Below are 21,693 nucleotides of genomic sequence, written 5' to 3'. Positions count from 1 at the left end.
AAAAAGCAGAAATATATTAAGTATAATTTTAAAATAACTTTGACCTGATCCATTCAAATAGTTTTTGATGGCAAAATAAAAGATTATGTTCTTGATTATGATATCCAATATGGAAGTTTAAATTATGTCAAACACCACCTAACCTAAAAAAGTCTCCAAACTGCCACAAACACCTCACCACTTTACCAATTGGGGACATGAGACAACCAAATGCAATACCAGGTTGGAGTGTAAATCCATTTGTAAAATGTTATGGAATATTATTATCAAATTAAATCATAAAATTTCAAAAAGTATTTGATATTAAAAAAGAAAAAACTAATGCAGAAAAACTTGTTTGAGACAGATCCATCACCAAAGCATTGATGAATTACAGAAAGAAAATTTCAGAGCTGAAAAAGGCCCCAGTGATCAGGTAGTTCAAACAGAAAAATGATTGCTTTCTAACATATCCAAGCATTGTAATTCAGCCTTTGCTTAAAGACCTGAATTGGGGAAAATTATACTATATCCCATGCCCATTTTTGGGAAGTATAATTGTTACTAAGTTTTTCCTTCCACTTACACTAAATATGCCTCTTTATAATAATTTCTAACCAATACACCCAATTTTGCCATCTGTTATCACTTGCAAATTTAAAAATTATGTCATTCATTAGTACTATTACCTAAATAATCAATAAAATCTTAAACATCATAGAGTCATGTATAGATCTTTGTGTAACTGCAATGGAGAGCTCCTACCAGTTATCAAAAAGCTATTAATGAATACTATGGTTACTCTGAGTTTGTCTATTCAACTAGTTTAATTAAGCAATACCACTGACTAGGGCATATAATTTTAAAAGAATAATGTGATATTTCACATTTGTTAAAATATATCTGCATTTCCCTGTTCTACCAATTACATAATTATCAAAAATAAATAAAATGATTGTACCATAATTACTTCTTAGGGAAGTTATTCTCGCTCTTACAATGACTTCCTTTTTAAAGGATAAACAAATTTTGCAAGGAACTCAATTTAAGCCCATTGGCCTATAGTTTGCAGACTCTGTTTTCTTTTTTTCTTTAAGAAGACATTTGCCCTTCTTCAATCCTATAATCCTCATTTCTATTTTCTATCTTTCAAAGATGCCTGGTCTCAGTTCAGAAAATGCATCTACTTGTTTTTTTCAGTACTTTGAATGTAGTCCATATAAAGCAGGTTACATTAAGTTATTTTCATGCTGCTTCTTACTTGAGTATCAACTACCCATTAGCTATTATTTCTTCTTTTTTCCTGTACAAAGACTATTTTCCTTAGTAGAGAAAAGCAGCAAAATAAGACTTGAACAGCCCTATTTTCCCTGTCATCAATCAGTATTGACCATCTACCATGTACTCTAAACAGTATTTCTAGTTCTTTGATTCTTTTTCTTCTTTTTCCCACTTTCACTTTTTAAAAAACCATTACTTGTTGTGGTCTTTAGCTTTCCTCACCAGTCTCAGCTCATTTTTCCTTTGCTGTTCAGGCATTTTTCAGTCATTTCTTCTTGACCTATTCTAGAGTTTTCTTGGCAAAGAGACAGGAATAGGTTGCCATTTCCTTCACCTTATTTTATAGATGAGAAAACTGAAGCAGAGTTAAGTGACTTGTCCAGGGTCTCCTAACTGGTAAGTGTTGAAGGCAACATTTGAAAGCAGGAAAATAACTCTTCTTGAATTCAAGCCTGGTACTCTATATCCACTGCTTCAGGCCTCATTTTAAGCTTTAGCATTTCTGGTACCACATTTCCATGTTCTTTGTTACTTGACCTTCCTCCTATTTCCCCTACATTTCTTTTTAAAAATTCAAGTATATTTTCTATGCATTTGAATCAATCTCTTTAGCTAATTCTCAGTCTTCCTCCAAATCATAATTGTTTCTGTTTATACTTTCAAAACTTGTTTGGATAGAGTTTTATATCTTTCTTAAGCTGACTTCCTCTGTAGAATTTTTTAAGCACTTATATTGTGCCAGGCATTGGGCTAAATACTAGGGAATACAAAAAGAAGCAAAAGATAGTCCCTGCCCCCAAGAAGTTTACAATATAATAGGGAAGAAACTTGCAAAAATATATATGCAAAGCAAGCTATATACAGAATATTAACAGGAGATAACAGAAAGGCATTAGAATTAAAAGAAGTTAGGAAAGACTTCCTGCAAAAAGATGGGAATTTATTTGGGACTTAAATTAGGAAATCAATGCATTAGCTATAGTCAGAGCAGAAGAGAGAGAGCATTTTGGGCATGGGGGACAACAAAAGACTATGTCTAGGAGCCAAAAAAACAGATTATCTTGTTCATAGAATAGCCAGGAAGGTCACTGGATGGAAGAGTATATGTGAGGAGTAAGGTGTAAGACCACTGAAAAGGTTGGAGGGGATTAGGTTCTAAAGGGCTTTGAAAGCCAAACAAAACATTTTGTATTTGATCCCGGAGGCAATCAAGAGCCACTGGAACTTATTGACTTGGGAAGAGAAGGCTGGAGTTTGAGTTGGAAGGGAAGAAGGCAGTGATAGAACCTATATTTCAAGAAAATAATTTTAGTGATTGAATGGAGGATGGATTGGAGTGGGAAGAAAGTAGTAGTAGGAAAACCCAACAGCAAGCTATTACAATAATCTTGGTATGGGAAAATGAGGGTCTGCCTAGAATGATGATAGTGTTGAGAAAGGGATACCTAAGGGAGGTTGGGAGCCTGAAATATTAGGAGAATGGTGTTGCCTTCTACAGTAATAAAGATGGTAAGAGACATAAAATTTAGGGGTAAGTTAAGTGACCTAATGGACATCCAGTTCAAGAGGTCTGAGAATGGATGTGAAATTGGAGGTCAGAAGAGAGATCTGGCAAGATAAATAGATTTGAGAATCATAGGAATAAAGATGGAAATTAACAAATGCAGTAGTACAGAGAAAGCAGAGAAGAGGTCTGCAACAGGACCTTGAGGGACACCTACATTTAAAGAATGTGAGACCTGAAGGAGGATCCAGCAAAGAAGAGACAGAAAAATGATCAGATGAGTAAGATACAATACAGAGTAGTGAGTCCCAAAAACTAGAGAAAAGAGTATTAAGGAGGAGAGAAGGAGTCAGAGAGATCAAGGAAAATGAGACCTGAGGAAAAGAAACTTTGGATTTAGTAACTAAAATATCACTAGAAACTTTGGAGAGAACAATTCTGGAGGAATGATAAGGCCAAAAGCTGGATTGTAAATTTAGAAAAAAGTAAGGAGTGAGAAAGGAGCTTTTTCCAATTTAGCTACAAACGCTAAAGAGATTGCCTAATATTTAGCTGTGAGGGAAAGATCAAGTAAGGATTTATTTCAGAATAGGGAAATATGGTTACTTGTAGGCAATAGGGAATGAGCCAATAAAAAAGGGCATAAATATATCTATGTTTAATTGTAACCTGCTTGGGGGGAGGTGCAGAGAGAGGAATGAAAGGGGGGAAAAGAACACAGTAAAAAGTGCACAGCAGAGAACAAAAGAACAACTTACAAAGTAACAGAGAAAAGGACAGTCATGAATGTCATCTCTTCTAATATTATATATACTTTCTTGAAATGTAAATTTATTTTTACATATTTTGAATCCCCTCTAATATTCTGCTGAGCACATGCTAATGTTGGGGAAGTTATTTTCCTTTTCTGTCGATTTTTTTATTAATTTGCCTTTAGTTCAATAAAAAATGTGCCTTGCCATATATTTTTCCAATAATTAACTGGTGGTTGAACATTTACTAGCACACCACTGATGAGAGCCATTTCAGAACTATACTTACCTACAAGTAGGAACTTTGGGGATGATATTTTTCTCTAGATTGCCATCTACCTTAGGGAAAGATGGACAGTATGGGAAGTTAAACCAGACTCCCCATTCCTGGCTCACCAATCCACCAGGGTTCATAATAACTGACATTCTCCAGTATTCAAACCTGTTTCTGATCATTGTCTGGTTTCTGCAGCACTGATTTCTGATACTAGTCACTGTCAGTAGAAGCTTGGGCCACTGTAGCCAGAAATCCAGGAGACTGACTCCCTTAGTCATTTGCCACTCACTCACACAGTAAGGCAAGAAGTCTCAAAACAACTATAGTTTCCTCCCTCAAGAATAAAATAAGAAAAAGTAAATTGGGGACCCTGCACTATGTCCATCTATAAAGAGAGCTTATCACACAATAATAGCTAGAATTTAGGTTTGCAAAAATCTCTAAAAGCCCTAAGAAGTGAATGCAATTACTATTTTCAGGAAAGACTTCTGGGAAAATGGCATAGGAGGTCAGAAAATTCCAGCTCTCCAGATTTCCTCCACAAACAAAACAAAATTGCATCTCAAGGCAAGCATGAGAGGGGCAGAAATTAAGACTTGGGACAGAACTCTTTGAAAATTAGATTTGGGCAAAGAGAAGCCAGTGAAGTAAGAGACCTAGAAATAATAAAACAAAATATAATGAATGAATGAATAGAAGAGAATGTGAGACATCTCATAAAAAAACAGATTGGAAAACAGATCAAAAAGAAAAAATATAAGAATAATCATATTCTTATATGTAACTGACACAAGAATACAAAAAATAATCAAAGAAAATTGCCCTGAAGTAATAGAATAAGGGAAAAGTTGAAATAGAAAATAATTCACTGATCGATACCAGAACAAGATCCTGCAAGGAAAACATATAGGAACATCATTTCCAATTTTGAAAACCCCAGATCAAAAAGAAAATTATACAAGCAACAATAACAAAAATAAACAAAAATTCAAAAATGCTGTAACTATAATTAATTACACAAGACTTATCATCAAAAACAATAAAAGACCTCAAGTCCTGGAATATTGCATATTGACAATCAGAAGAATTAGAATTATGGCCAAAAAATATTATATCCAGCAAAATTAAATACTGAATGAAAAAAATGGACATTCAATGAACTGTAAAAGTTTCAGGACTTTGTTACAAATAAACTTGAATTCAATAGAAATTTTATGATGTAAGAGTCAACATCAAAGGCCTATTTTCAAGTGACACAAACTGTTTATGTTTTCTACATGAAAATATAAACCCTATCTCTAAGATTATCATTAGTGGGTAGTCCAAAAGATTGTGGTAGAACTGAGGATAATGTAATTTTAAAAAGCAAAACTATATAGGAAAAGGTAAAAACTGGTAGTTCTGAAATTCTACTCAAATCAGAACTGGGTTTAGAGAGAACTATATACACACACATATGTATATGTATAATACATATATATACACACAGATATCAAGAAGAGTATAGTATACTCCAAATTCTATTTAAAAAAAAATTAGAGGGGGAGGAAATAGGATAAGGCGAAGTTTAGAAAAGTGTATAGATTAATAGAAATGGGATAAGGTGTGTAGATTAATGAGAAAGGGATAAAAACAAGAAGGGAAAGGTGGTACAAGAGGATCCTGGAGGGATTCTTGGGACAGAATAGGGAGGAGGGGAAGGTTAACTAAATAAGTAATAATAGCAAGGCAAGTAAGCAGGTAGAATAAAAACAGAAGAGTTATCAGGGATAGGAAACAAAAGACAGTGCAGATAAATGTATGTCTATGTGTGTGTCTATGCATGCATTATGTAGGTCTCGTGTATATACATATGTATTTATGTATGGGTCTGTATGTGTATGCATATATAGTATATGTATGTATGTGTGTGTATACATGTATATGTATGTGTACATAAACATAAGTATATCCATACTTAACTATATAATTTGCTTAGGAGAGGTGGGGGGGAAGAAAAAGGGGAAAAGAATAAAGTAAAAGTATACAGCAGAGAATAAAAAAAAAAACTTTGAAGAAAGCAAAGATAGTTCTGAATATGTTTTATTATTATATACTTTTTAGAAATGGAAGTTTATTGTTTCATATTTTCAATCCTTTCATGTTCTGTGCACATGACAATTTTTTTATTTTTATTTTTTTCTATTTTCTACTTAAGTTTTAAAATAAGGACAATGACAGAGACCAAAGTCAGGTGATTTGTCCAGAGGCACAGAACTAATAAGTATCTAATCTGAATTTGAACTCAGATTTTCTTGATTCCAGATTCAGAGTTTTATTTACTATGACAACTCACTTCTACTATTGCATGATTTGTTATGTTTTCTCCATTGAGAATTTCAGAAAATCCCTCAGTCCAAACAGAAAAAAAAAAATAGTTGGTACATATATATTTGTTAAATTTCTAGCAAAGCAAAAATAATACTTACACAAATAAATATGCCATGTCATAAGGCCGCAGAACCAGGTAAGAATTTTTCCATTCCAAAAACCTTTGTAATATTTCATCTGGCTCCCCAGTTGTGGAAATCTTATTTTTATATGTCCACAATTCCAAAGATGACAATACAACTGTCATTTTAAATTGGGTAAACATCTAAAAATAAAAAAGATAACTATAGTTTGTTTTTTAGTTGCATTATGAATATGCTATGTCAGTCAATAAACACATTAATTGTAAACTATGTGCTAGGCACTGTGCTAAAGACTGGGGATACCAAAGAAGGCAAGAGGCAGTAAAGGAATTCACAGTTTAAACTACTACATACATTGGTTACTTAGTAAATGACTGTTGAATGGAATTTTACTGAACTGTGTTTGGATAGGGTCACACAATTAGTTTACATTTTGCCTTTGAGATGATTTATTATACAAGAGACCCACAATAAATCAATTTGATTCTAAAGTCAAAACAATGAATTTTGTTTATCACAAAAAGGGAAATAAACTTACTGCATTTATAAGACCAAGAATCTGGATGACTTTATTTGTTACAGCCTCAATGTCAGAGCCCATGTAATCAAACTGAAAAACAAAATCATGTTTACTATTTATTTAATAAATTTAAATGAATTTAAATTAAACATTTAATCTAAATAAATTTAAATTAAATTAATTTGTTAATAAAATTTTTAGACCTAAGCACAAATCATTAAAATTTTCCAATTTTCCAATTAAATTTAAATTCCAATTAAAATTAAAATTTATTCACTTACTATTTCTAACCTTGAAAATAATTAGATAAATTAACAGAAAAAAAGTAATAACAGAAGGAAATATGACCTCCAGATCTAATAAACAATTTCCAACACCTATGAATAAATACTGCAAGATAAAAAAGTGATTCAATATTTGATGAAATTAGGATCTTATGAAATTTGAGGAAAAATACGCAATCATAACAATATGTTCCTGAGTGGCTTGAAAAAGAAATAAGAATTATGAGAGCAAAATTTATGTCCTGCATAGCAAAAAATAATGCACAGAATAGAAAAACTTGAATTAACTTCACCAGAGAAACAAAAAAGAAAACAACAGATTAGGAATGCAAATTATACGTTAGTGAAGGATGATCTAGAAGAAGAAAAGATTAAAATAGATCTCCCTATACAAGCAAAATATACGGATTTCAAAGATAGAATGTATAGAAACAATCTAAGTATCAATGGCTTTCCAGAAGAACAAGACAAAATAAAAATAAAAAAACCTTAATACTAAGAAAATACTAAAAGGGAACTGTCAAGTTTCTGAATATAGAAAATGAAATTCCAATTGAAAGAATTCAGATTACTTCCAGGGAAAAAAACAAGGCTTCAAAGTCTAAGACACATAAAGGTTAAATTTAACAATTCAATTCAGAAACAAGTTCTGAGGCCAATCAGGAAAGAGTCCTTCAAATACAAAGAACATTCAAATAATAAAAGATTATTCTGCACCCAATAAAAAAAGGGGTAGGAATAGAATAATATATTCTGAAGAGCACTAGTGCTCAGATGCAGCCCACAGTCATCAATCCTGATGAATGTTCATTAATAAATAAGTTTGAAACATTTCTAGAAAGAAAACCAAATAACAGATTAGAGGCAACACAACTCTCAAAATTCCCCTCCAAACAACTCTAAAATAACTCCTCAAATCAAATTTGTAGTGGCAGAGACAAAAAGAGTTGACAAGAGAAGTTTTTGACACTGGGATAAAAACCTGTCTAAATCCCATACACAAAACAGCAGGAATGGCATCAGAAGTAGCAGATTCATTAACTCTTAGTCCAGCAAGTCAGCAAACTGGTCAGTAAGAAATTGAGAACCCTTTGCTGGTATCAGGTACATTTGGCACTGATTGGCAATTTTATTATCTATACACAATCCTGGGTCACAGTTCCAAGGAGCAAAGAAGTGCTAGGGCTCGTTCAAGGGAAACAAGTGCCTTGATTGCTGTTTACTGCAGAGAAAGTATTAGTGCTTGTGGCTGTAGGGGACCAGGGGTTCATTCTGGGTAAAGATCAGAATGCAGACCTGGAGATAAATGACCACATCTCTACCAGGATCACACCACCTTAGAAGCATGGAAAACTTTCAGCTCCCCAGAACTAACTCTGAAAACAGCACACAGAAAAGTCTGAAGCCGACAAATGAGCAAACAACTGAAAAAAAGAACCTGACCATAATAAGCTGCTATGGTGGCAAGAAAGACTAGGATATACATTCAGAAGAAGGCAACAGTGTGAAAAAGCTTAAAATAAAGGCTAATTCAAAGAAAAGGGATAATTAGAACCAATGACAATAAGAATGTCTAAAAGCATTTAAGAAAGATAAGAGTGCTAGAGGAAAAATTGAGAAAAGAAATGAGAGGGACACAAGAAAATAATGAAAAGACTATTAGGCTTGATAAAGAGAGGCACCAAGATACTAAAGAAAATTCACTGAAGAACTCCTTAAAAAATAGAATGGGTCAAATGGATAAAAGATAGAAAAGCTCGGAAAAATTAAAAATTAGAATGGAGTTACTGAAAGTCAATGATTTTATGAAATTTTAAGAAAAAATAAAGTCAAAAGAATGAAAAATGGAAGAAAATCAGAAAAACAACTGATCAGGGAAAGATATCAAATAGATCAAAATTAAAGAATTATTGCCATTACCAAAGCCATTATCGAAAAAGGGGCATAAACATCATCTTTCAAGAAATTATCAAGAAAAACTGCCCCAACATCTTAGATCTTTACTTAGATCTTTTAAGTAAAATAGAAATTGAAAGAACTCACTTATCTCCTGAAAAGAGATTCCAAAATGAAAATTCCCAGAAATTCTATATTCAAATTCCAGAGCAACAAGATCAAAGAGAAAATGCTTCAAGAAGCTAAAAGCAATTCAGATATTATGAAACTATAGTCAAAATCACAAAAACACAGCAGTTTCCATGGTAAAAGGTTTAAAATATGATACAGACACATGATGACTATCAAAAAAAAAAAAAAAAAAAAAAACATCCACCCGACAAAAATGAGTATAGTCTTTCAAGGAGAAAAAAATGAACATTTTTAGAAATAGAAGACTTTCAAGCATTTCTGATGAAAGAACCACCAGAGCTTTATAGAAAATTTGACATTCATACAGAAAACTCAAGAAAAGCACAAAAAAGTAAACAAAGTTCTCAATAAAATTAAACTGTTTGCATTCCTATATGGGAAAAGAATATAGATAATTTTTAAGAACTTTATCCTTACAAAGACAGTTAAAAAGAAGTTTACATAGACAGAGCATGGGTGTGAGTCAATTATTAGGTTGCAATGATTTCCAAAAAATGAATAAGTGAGAAAGAGATGCATTGAGAGAGGGGGAAAGGAAGAAGTAGAAAGAGAAAATTTTTTCTCACATAAAAAAGGTGCACAAGAAAGAACTTTCACAGTTGAGAGGGAAATGGGTTAGCTCCTGTGGTGGCCATTGCTTGACTCTCACTGTCATCAAAATTGGTTCAAAGAAAAAAATATAGAGAAAAATATATGGAAAAATAACTTACACAATATACAAATAAAAAGGGACAGGAATAAGATAAGAGAGAGTGATAAAAGGGAGGGCAAATTATGAATATGAATGGAATGATCTCATTCACAAAAACAGAAACAAATAGCAGAATCCAATTTTCTGTCTATAAAAGACACACTTAAAAAAAATAGAAAAACAGTTAAAATTAAGTTCTGGAGGAGAACTTTATGCTTCAGCTGAATTTTTTAAAAAGAATAGCAATCATGATCTCTGACAAAGCAAAAGCAAAAACAGACTTAAATAAAGAGATAATGAGGGAAACTACATTTTGCTAAAAAAGGTGCCAGAGGTAGTGAAGTAATATCAAATATTTTTTTCATTATTTCTGATAAAGACCTCATTTTTCAAATATATATTGAGTAAAATTTATGAAAATAAGAATCATTCTATCAATTGTTAAGTGGTCAAAGGATATAAATAAGCAGTTTTCAGAAGAAGATATTAAAGTACCTCTAGTCATATGAAAAAATGTTCTATATCACTTAGAGAAAGGCAAATTGAAATAGCTCTGAGATCCTCTGATACATGTAAGAAATGACAAATGTTGGAGATGAGGGAAAAATAGAAACACTAATTATGAACTTTGGTCGAATAATGAACTGGTTCAATCATGATGAAATAAAATTTGGAACTAGGCCCAAAGGGCTATAAAATTGTAGATAACCTTTGAACCAGTAAACTACTACTAAGTCTGATCTGTATCCCAGAGATCAAAAAAAAGGAAAAGGACCTATATGTTCAAAAATATTTGTAGCCACGATACAAAAAACATCAAGATGATGCACATTAATTGAGTAATAGCTGGAAAAGTTGTGGCATATGATTGTGATCGAGTACTATTGTGTTGGGAAATGATGAGGGAAATGGTTTCAAAAAAATTTGGCAAGATCTATATGAACTTTTGTAAAGTGAAATGAGAAGAACTGATATAGCACTGTTATTACTGTGCACAGTAATAACAATGTTTTAATGATAATCTGTAGTGTGCTTTCTAGAGCCCCCAAATTGGGGTGACAAAATGTATAGTCTGGACTAGCTTTCTAGAGGACCTTGGGACCAGTCCGAGTCCAGGAGACCCATGAAGATGGTCAAAGATGGAATTCATTTATTTCAAGTCCTCTAAGCCCTTAAATACCTTAATATGATTACATCACTATAGCACACTGCACAGGTGCTAACTATAAGCACCCTGCTATTGATATATAAATTCCTCTTACTGTAAGTATCCCTTGCTTCATGTAGAACACAGATGATCACGCCCTCCATGACTTCTCAGGAAGCCTGAGAGCCCTTAGGGGAGATGGGGAGCCAAACCAGACATCAGCAGGTTCCCTCTGGGCTGAAGGGTACCAGAGTTCCCCCACTATCTACTGCCCTCTACAATAAAACTATGAAAGACCTGGCTACTCTGATCAATACAATGGTCCAAGATAATTCTAAGAATTCATGGAGTTGGCTAATCAGGACTAAGGCCACTATGAGGTACTCTCACCTTCCTCATAGTATCTTCTCTTTAATAGTGTCTTTCTCCTTACTATAGCTAACTCTGGTTAGTCCACTAAATTCCTCTATGGATTTAAGTTGTCAGTCAATGGTATATTCCTTTCCTTGGTAATCCAAAGGCTCTCCCCATCTATTTCATATTTATCACTCCTGGTACCAATTTTTCCTCTTCATTTTGCATGTAACCTATTCTCCTAAATAAATAAATTCTCCCTTTTGGCCGAACAGTTAAGTAGTAAACAGGAGATATGATAGACAGAACCTACTGATATCACACCTTACAGGTGAATGCTTCTTAATGTGACATGACATTGGGGGGTGGGGGGGGGGAGCAGGAAGATAGAAGTGAAAGATGGCACTGGGGTTCAATCAAGAACCAATGAGGGGAAGACCATGCCTATGAGTCCCAGAAAGAAAAGAACCTACAGAGCAGTAGATGTGGAAGAGGAAGGAAAGATTTAAAAGAGAAGGAAAGAAAGGGACTTTATTTTGGAAATAGGAAAGGTTCCATTGATGAATTGCTCCTATGAAGGAAAGGAAATGAGAATGTTACACTGGATAAGGAATGGGGGATTTGATGCCTAAAAAGTCTGCTTGTCCTAGAAAGGGGAGAGGTAGATATGCTCCTGTGGGTAATTGGCACCTGGAGGAACAGGACAGCATGGACAGACCCAAGGGGACGAGTACTAGGTAAATGTTGAGGGAGGGGAGGAAGAGGAGTAGATAGGAGAATATAGATCAGAGAGGGGAGGAATGGGGAAGAAATCCATCAATGGGTAGTATCCTTTGAAATCAGCAATAAATAGCCATTGTTTTAAGAGTAAGACATGATAGAAAAGGGAATAAATGGACTAAGCCTTACAAGGCAGTGGTAGAAAGTACCTAAATGGGAGAGCCTAGAATGGATACCTTAGAACTTTGATAGTATGAAAAATACACAGATAATAAAGACCAAATGATTATAGGAATCATGAGTTAGAGAATAAGGGTCTAGAGTAAACAGAAAGAAAAGATAAGATAATGAAGAAAGTGAAAAATCCCTTTTGGAAAGAGGCAATCTCAGAAAAGGAAATAGATTTAGGTGTAAAAAAAAAAAAAAAAAAAAAAAAAAGACAAAAATTCCTGGACATGATTAATTTACAGAAGGACTCTATCAAACCTTGAAAAAACAATTAGTACCAATATTTCACAAATTAATTCAAAAATTGAGAAGGATTTTTTATGATATATAATCCTAACATATATACATATAATATAGTCCTAATGCCTACACTAAGTAAAGAGAAAAAAAGGAAAACTATAGACCAACATCATTTGAGAACACTTAAAAAAAAATACTACCAAAAATATTACAGTTCTCTATATCCAAGGAATCATTATTTTTCAATGTTTTAATTTTTTTAATTTTTTAGTTCCAAATTCTATCCCTCTCTATATTTCCCCTTTCTGAGATTGTAAGCATAATAGTCATACATATGCAATTATGTAAAACATTTCCATATTAGCAATTTTTATACCACCAAAAAATTGAAATGAAAAATAATATGCTTCAATCTGTATTCAAACAGTATCAGTTTTTTCTCTAAAGGAAGATAGTATTCTTCATCATTAATCTTTTCTGATTGCCTTGCATAACTGTATTACTTAAAATAGCTAAATCATTCATAATTCTTCATTAAACAATATAGCTGTAACTATATATAATGTTTTTCCACTTCTGTTCATTATCCATCAGTTCATGTAAATCTTTCCAGGTTTTTCTAAAATCATCTTGCTTATCCCTTACAATCATTATGCCACAGCTTGTTTAACATTCTTCAACTGATGGACATACCTTGGATTTCCAATTCTTAAAAACCATAAAAAGAGATGCTATAAATATTTTTGTACAAATAGATCCTTTTCCTTTTTTAGATGTTTTTGGGATATAGACCTAGTATGGATAATGTTAGATCAGTTTTGTAATTTTTTTAGGCACAGTTCCAAATTGCTCTTCAGAATGGCTGATCAGTTCACAACTCCCACCAACAATGCATTAGTGTCCCAGTTTTTTACATCCTCTCCAATATTCAACATTTTCCTTTTTTTCATATTAGCCAATCTGATAGGTGTGAGATGGTGCCTCAGAATAGTTTTAATTTGTATTCCTTCAATCAATACCTACTTAGAGCATTTTATGACTATAGATAGCTTTGAAGAAATCCATCATTATGATCAAGTAGATCCTATACAAGGATAGTTCAACAGTAGAAAAACAATCATTAGGATAATTAATTATATTATTATATAGTTCAAAAACATACAAAATAATGCAATCATCTAAAAAGAAGAAGGCTTTAACAAAGTATAACACTTTATATACTATAAATCCTACAATGGATAAGCATACATAAACCTTTTTTAATATCATAGAAAATATCTATCTAAAAACAAAAACATCATATAAAATGGGGGGGTTCACTGAAATGTTTTACAATATAAGTGAAAGTAAAGCAAAGATGCTTACTTTCTTCAATATTATTTGATACAGTTCTGAAAATGCTAGAAATAACATTAAGAACAAGGAATTAAAGAAATAAAGGAAGTTAAGGAGTAGATAAAAGGAAGGAAGAGATAAAACTGTCCCTGTTTACTGATGATATGAAGATTTACTTGAAAAATCCCAAGGAATCAGCAAAGAATTACACAACTAATAATAGATTCAGTAAGCTGCAGGCTACGAAATAAATGAACAGCAATTCTAGATAATAATAAAACAAAAGCAATAAGAAGGAAAATTCTATTTCAAATAAATACAAAATGAATAAAATATCTGTGGATCAACCTCCCACAATATATTCTAAATATATATATGTGTGTGTGTGTGTGTGTGTGTGTGTGTGTATAAAACCTTAGTATGAAGAGATTGTACTATTAAAAAATTAGAAGAGAAAAAGATCATGTATATCTCACATCAGTAAGAGATATATTCTTAATCAAACAAAAAATAAGGATAATTACAAAGGACAGACAATATTAATGCATCTAAGACAAGAAGGGAAGTAGTTAAATAAGGAAAATAAATCAAATTCCTCTGATAAGGATTTGGTATCCAAGATATATAAACAATTAATGAATATGTATACATATATATATATATATATATATATATATATATATATATTTATATATGAGACTAATAGCTATTCCCAATAGATCCGTGGTCAAAGAATCAGTTCTCAGAAGAAAAAAGTTAAAAGTATTCACAACTATGTAGGGAAAAAAAGTGCTCCAATTCACTAATAATAAGAAAAATGCACATCCAAACAACTCTTGAGGTTTCACTTACATCTCATAAACTGGCAAAAATGACCCAAAAAAGGCAACCACATTGTTGGAGTAGTTGTGAGAAAACAGGCACACTAATATATTGTTAATGAGCTATGATATGGTACAACTATTTTGGAAAGCAATTTGAAATCATGCAAATAAAGTGGCTAAAATGTCCATATCCTTTAAACAAGAGACTCTATTACTGGGTTTATACTATAAGAAAGCCATTGATTAAAAAAAAAAAAAGTCTTCATGTACTCCAATACTTTTTGAGATAGCTAAGAATTGGAAATAAACTAAATGGGCATCAATTGTTGTTCAGACATTTTTTAGTCATCTTAAGGAAAATGGACTATTTAAAAAAGAAAGATCTGAAATAAGTAAACTGATTAAAAAAGAAATGGTGAGATTAACATTCAGGAAGAAAATAATGAAAGTATAACATAAAAAGGCAGACTGGTTTAGTACAAGGCTGTACGATCAAATCAAAGAGGATCAAATCAAAAAGAAGAGAGCAACAGAAAAGAGGGAGATGAAATCCAAGATAACTGCAATTTTTTTTATGAGGCAGGGAGGACAGAAAGGAAAAAACATTTATTAAGAGATCATGCTAAGCATTTTACAAACTATCTCATGTGATCCTCACAAGCCGAGAGGTAGGTGTTATTTATTATCGCCATTTCATTAATGAGGAAATTAAGTCAAGCAGAGGTAAGGTAACTTACCCAAGATTACACAGTCAATGCTTGAAGTCAAATTTTAACTCATCTCCTTGATTTCAGTCCTGGCACTACCCACTATGCTACTTCCACTGCCTCCACTGTAAAATGTTACAAATCATAGAACATAGCTCTAATGCTGAATATGTAACCTTTGCTTTGCCTGCAAGAGCTTCAGTTTGTTATTATTGTTTACCATGATCATGGTACTAAGAGTTGGGGATAGAAGGAAAAAGCAATTTAAAAAGTCCCCATACTCTTAATTACATAGCTTACATAGGAATGGGGAAGTTAACAGTTTTATAAATAAATATATATAAAATACTTTCTAAGTATATACTGGAAAATGTAGATAAAGCAAAAAAAGTAATACAAATTCCATCAAGTGGGAGATAGAATTAATTATTAGAGTGGCCAACAAGACACATAGATACAAAATAATTTCTAAGCTTACATTGGGAAATGTAAATAATGCAAAAAAACCCTAAATATATCAATAAAAAGTAATACAATTTCTATTAAGTGGAAGGTACAATTAGTTATTAGATCAAGATTAGATTAGTGGTCAAAAGGATACAAGTTCAGAGCTTAAAGGGATCACATAAATTGTTTACTCCAAGTCACAGGATAGCATTTAGAGTTTCCACTAAAGAAGCTTGGAAGTGGATAGTAGCTGTATGTATGGCTCATCAATTGCTCTAAGCTGGGGGAAGGAAAAGTGTCAGAAAGGATTGCTACTTTTGGAATGATAATAGTGTAGCTAATAAGAAGAGAAAAGCCTGGAAAGTGGGTGGGATTGAACAGATAAAAGAATTTTTTTGTGTGATAAAGACACCCAAATCTATTCTTCTCTGCCTCATAAGCTTGTGTTCCTCACCTCCTTTTCTACTGTAAGAGACTAAGTATAGCCTTTAAATTTTTCACCCTCTAAATTTTCAATGCCTAGATTACCTTTAATGTTAGTCCTTAATGTTCATTTTCAATAATTTTGCCTAGATAAAAATTTTAGAGGAGTTAGAAGAGTGGAAGGAGCCCACCTAAAAATGTAAACACATAACCATTTAAGATTAAAGAAATAAAGACATACCAAACCTTTGTCCAAGACAATATGAATTTCCACATACTGAGGTGATAGCTTTGGACCAAATGATCTTATCTAGGAAAAATAAGAAATTATTAAGAAATTTCATAATTTTATATACATTGGAGCAAAGTAACATACTGACAATATTAATGATGAGTGGAAGGAAAGGGAAGAGAAATTTTAAAACTAAAACTGCACCATGTCTTTGGGAACACCTTGTCTTGTAATTAGTTCCTTGCCATGTTTAACACACAAGTTCTTTTGGAGAAGTACCCACATTTCTAAAAAATGCTTTATAAATTCATTCTCTTACAACTTTAATTGTTCCTTGTTCTGTGGCCTAGATTTGAAATATTTCAAGGTTCATGGGTTCATCAACATTTCCTCAACTAATAATGTAGGTGTATTATATCCTCTGATACTCAGAAAACAGACATGGTTTCTGTTTCTGAACCCACCTTCAAAAGCTTACTTGCATGGCCAAACCTATCAGACCTTTGGCTCCATTCCTATAGCTTTTGAGAATTTAGGGTCCCCCTCTTATGATACAGTGAGATATGAAGCAAGATTTTAAAATAAGTTTATTTTCATAACAGGAAGATAATATGCATTTGCTCTACAATTAGGCAGTGTCATTTAGGTAAAGAGACTGAATATCACACATTTGTCTGAGTCAAATTTCCACTCGGATTCCATAAAAGAAATCTATTTTATGTAGTAACAATTCCCAAGTGGCACCAGAAAAAAAGCCAAGAACCACAATTTAATCAGATCATCAAGGTTTTTAAAAGAAACTATTCTATGAGATTAGGGCTTCTTACCTCCTCATTAAGAGTCTGAAATATGTTCAAATTCAATCACTACCATTCTCCAGGTTATTATACATATTAGAAATGGCTTATATTGTGGCATTAATTTGGAATGAAGGATGTGGAAGATGGCTTATTTTGCTTGCAAAGTACCATGGGAAAACTGTACTCATAATGTGTGAATTATCCTGTCATTCAAGTTAAAAGGACAATTTTTATAAATAAGGCTCATAATGTAGGTTTCCCTTTATTTCTCATCCCCTAATTGCAACACCCATATCAACTTCCCATTTGAAAGGCCAGGCAAGTTTAATGAGATAACGTTTAGTAAGGTAGCATGAAAAATGAATCTATATTCAGGATAATAAAGTTACAGTTAGAACTAGATAGTTTCTAAGATCCCTTGTAACTCAAATTCTGTGACTTTGCAGTAAAATAGGTAACATACTCCCAGAGAGAAAAAAATGGAAATGGCTGGTATGTACAAAAATATTTATAGCAACATTGTTGTAGCAAAGCTCTAAAAGAAAAGCAGTTGCCAATCACTTGGAGAATAGTTGGAAAAATTATGATACTTGAATGCAACAGAATATTATTTTATGTTATGGGCCAGAACTCTGTACTTTAAACAAGGATTCTTACAAGGTGTTAAGTCAGTGGAATTGATGAGACAATGTTATCTAGTTTAGCATGGTAATTAACAGTTCTCTTAAGTTCAGTATGATTGATTTAATCTTACAACAAATAATAGTTTCCTAGTGATATAATGACTGGTTTATACTCAGTGTAGAATATAAGCTGGGACAAACTCAGCCCGTGGGGAGTCAAGATTCACTCACTTCATCTCATACCACTGTGATGGCAGGCTCTCCTCCTGCACTTCCCCCACTGAGACCAAGACCAGTCTGAAAGGCCCCAGGCAAGGAAAGTAAATTGTGAAGGAGAAAATAAAGAATTTGGACTTTAACATTTGGCTATTCTTGTGGTGATTAATCTGCTGAAAGGAAGACTGCTCCTAGACCTCCAGAAAACCAACAAGAACGTTACAATTGTACTATAAGGAATGATAAGAAAGAATGGATTCAGAAGAATCTTACAAGATATCATTCTAGCTAGCTAGACTATGGTGCTTTAAGGTTTGCAAAGCACTTTACAAATATTTCATTTTATCATCACAACTCTTATTAAAAGAGCTACTTTTATTGTCCCCATTTTACATATGGGGAAAGTAAGTCAGACATAAGAGACTTGACCAATATCATTTAATTTGCTATGGGTATGAGACTAAATTTGAACTCAGGTCTTGTAGATTCCAGGTCCAGTAAACTATACACTATGTGACATAGCTACCTGTATTGATTCTTAGATAAACTGAAGTAGCATGCAGTGAACAGCACCAAAAGAACTTTTTATACAATCACAATGACATTGTAAGGGAAAATAACTTGGAATTCTGATCAATGAAATAACCAGGCATTATTCTAGAAGAAAATTTTTCCAGAATCTTGGGAAGAAAGGTCATGAACTATAAGAATAGAATGAAACATTAATTCTAGACACAAGTATTACAGCAGAAAATTTGTTTTGTTGACTATATTTTGTTACACTTTGTTAAAAGGGTGGGGGGGAGTGATAGTAATTCGAATGTAGGGAATTTTGGATATATTATGGTTTTTGTGTTGTTCTGCCCATGTAGGTTATGTGTGTCTAGACAAGCCTATCTAGAATGGTTCACATTAGAGTAGATCTCTCTAGAGTCTCCCTCTTTCCTTCTCCAAAGAAGATTGATTTCTCCTAGAAGAAAGGCAGGAAGTTGGCGCCACAACCTTGGCCAGTCTGCTCTCCTCAGAGAGAGAGCTATTAGACTAGAATTATACCTATTTGATCCCTTAAATATGTCAGTCTAGGGGTAATTGTCACTCTTGACTGCTAATCTTTAACGTAAAAGTTTCCCATGTTATATGTCTAAGGTACCTTTTCATCAAGTGCCCAGTTCTACAATGAATACATGAAGCAAATAGAAAACAAACCTCATTTATGCAAGTTGATAGCAAAGCAAAAATGAGAATAAGTATACCTTGGAGAATTTACACGCAGACAGCAAATGAACTATACTACTGGGAACATAGAGAGTTTCAGATTTCGCCCAGAAGGAAATTCCCCTAATCTCTAATATAGTAACTTGAGGATAAGGAAATGACTGAGGTTGTGCTCTTCTTTATCTCAGCATCTCTCGATCTTCCTCTTCCTTCTAGGATGTAAAGACAGTCTGGAATGACATGTCTTCTCTCTTAAGGCTGGAAATCAGATGATCAGGATCTCTCTTTTTTCAATTTCACACAACTCTGGCCCCCTCCCTTTCTAGATGTTCACCAACCTTCTTTTTACTGATCCACTTTAGAATTAGTCTGACTTTTTTTTTTTAATCAAGACATTTGCCCTCTCCATTTGTATAGTATTTCTCCCTTTTCCCGTGATTTTCCAAATACTCCTTACAATTGTTGTTCAGTTGTTTCAGTCATATCTGACATTTTATGACCTCATTTGAGATTTTCTTGTCAAAGTTACTAGATTAGTTTACCATTTCCTTCTCCGTCTCATTTTGTAGGTGAGGAAACTGAGGCAAAGAGAGTTAAGTGATTTGCTCAGGGTCACATATAAGTTACTATGGCTTTCAAAATGTTGGCATTCTTCCTGTCTGGTGTCTTCTTTTATTTTTTGCCTTTGTGTTGTCTTCATTTCTGAATACATAACTTTCCCTCCTCCTAGCAACTGCTTTCCCCTGCTTTCAATCCCCTTTAATAAAGATTTTAAAAGAAGAAAAAGTGCAGACCAAACCAAACCACAAATAAGTCTAAGGATCCTGATGGTTAGGCTATAATAACAATGGGAAAGCTCCTTCATTTGTTTATGTATTCTTTCCCTGATTTCTTTTTTATTAGCTAGGATAAATGAGTTTCTTTGTCATTTTCTATATATATATTCATTGTGGAATTGGTATTTGGTGGAAAAGGAATCAAGCTTTAAACATAAAGCATGGGATCACCCTTACTAATAAGTAGCAGTCAGAAATTTAGATTGAAACTTAAAGTTACTTCCCCTAAATTAGCAATACTTAACTGAGCAGATAAATATAGTAACGTTAATTCTAGTCAAGATACTCCCTTTCTCTGAGAAGCACAAAATGGCCAGCCTCTGGCTCCAACCTCCAGCTTTTCTAAGTGGCTAGAATTAAAGTCTCTAATGTAGGAGAGGGGAAGTTGCTCAAAATGTCTCTTCTTTCCTCCCTTTCAGCCACATTGAGACAAGTCATAATACACAGATACAGAATCTGAAGCTAAGAAAGGGGGAATGTCTAGTCTAATCAAACATTGCTCATAAATGTTAAGACTTAAACCTAAGCCCTATTACTAAATCAATATATAAATTATTCCTTTTAATGAAATTCTGTCAGTGAATTATTTGAAATGATCCTTTTTGGCCCTGGAGAAACTTACTAACTGAAAATAAATCACATCCATTTAAACTATTTAGGAAAACATTTTAAAGAAAACTGGGCCATCAATTATCCCTCCCTCCTCTTCTCCCTAACCCATTCCTTTTTGTCCATCTATCTTGCTCCACCCCACCCCCCACCCCCCGCTAAAAAACATCCTTTTTCAATTCTAAAATTTGGAAGAGGCAGCATGACAGTAGAAAGAACGCTAAGTTTAGAGTCCACAGAGGCTGAGTTCAAACTATTTATGATATGACGGTAAGCAATCTCTCTGAGTTCTAATTTCCTTCACTTTGGAAATATTACCCATATCACCTACCTCACAGAGGTGTGAGGATCAAATGATATAATATAAACAACACATTTTGTAAAGCACTAAAAATGCCACCTATTGTTAAGAAGCAAATAATTAACTAAATGATTATGATAACTAACATACTAGTTTAACGTCCAATTTATGATTTCTGTACAGTTGGATCTGTATTACATGCCATTTTGACTTGTTTACCCAACAGTCCATGAAAGCCCTCTACCAAGAAAAAGAGTTCTTAGTATGGGAATAAGATTTCAGGGAGTCTTTAAACTTAGATTAAAAAAAATTGTATCATTATTTTCACTAACGTCTAACTGAAATTTACCATTTTCTTCAAATATTTAAAAACGTTGTTCTGAGAAGTTTTTAATTTTCACCTGACTGCTAAAGGGATACATGACTGAAAATTTAAAAAAAGTTAAGAACCTCAGATTTACAATATGGCATAATATGTTGAAGCCTTCATATAATCAATGCCTAATAATATATTTATGCTGATTTTATAAATGCTACTATTTAAATTACTTTGGAGGTTTGTAGTTGTTGAATCTGCTTTTATTATATATTGCTAGACATTTATGAT

The 21,693-nt window shown here is 33.0% G+C and overlaps 1 protein-coding gene across 2 annotated transcripts in view; it reads right to left on the bottom strand.

The window, feature by feature from the left end:
* Positions 1-21,693, bottom strand: part of LOC100927054 (disintegrin and metalloproteinase domain-containing protein 32-like) — an 85,092-nt gene that overhangs the window by 39,266 nt on the left and 24,133 nt on the right. For both annotated transcript variants that reach the window (XR_004231758.1, XM_031950735.1), the window contains exons 7-9: positions 16,496-16,564; positions 6,785-6,856; positions 6,262-6,428 (exon numbers count right to left, since the gene is read on the bottom strand). Coding sequence is in view for 1 of the 2 variants with exons in the window: in XM_031950735.1 (XP_031806595.1) it covers positions 6,262-6,428; positions 6,785-6,856; positions 16,496-16,564 (308 nt within the window). In the remaining variant the exon portion in view is untranslated. The remainder of the gene's footprint in view (positions 1-6,261; positions 6,429-6,784; positions 6,857-16,495; positions 16,565-21,693) is intronic.

Source organism: Sarcophilus harrisii, chromosome 2, assembly GCF_902635505.1.
Source record: "Sarcophilus harrisii chromosome 2, mSarHar1.11, whole genome shotgun sequence".
In the NCBI taxonomy this organism is placed as follows: domain Eukaryota; kingdom Metazoa; phylum Chordata; class Mammalia; order Dasyuromorphia; family Dasyuridae; genus Sarcophilus; species Sarcophilus harrisii.
Note: the sequence above shows the minus strand (reverse complement) of the source record. Positions and strands in the feature narration are given on the sequence as shown.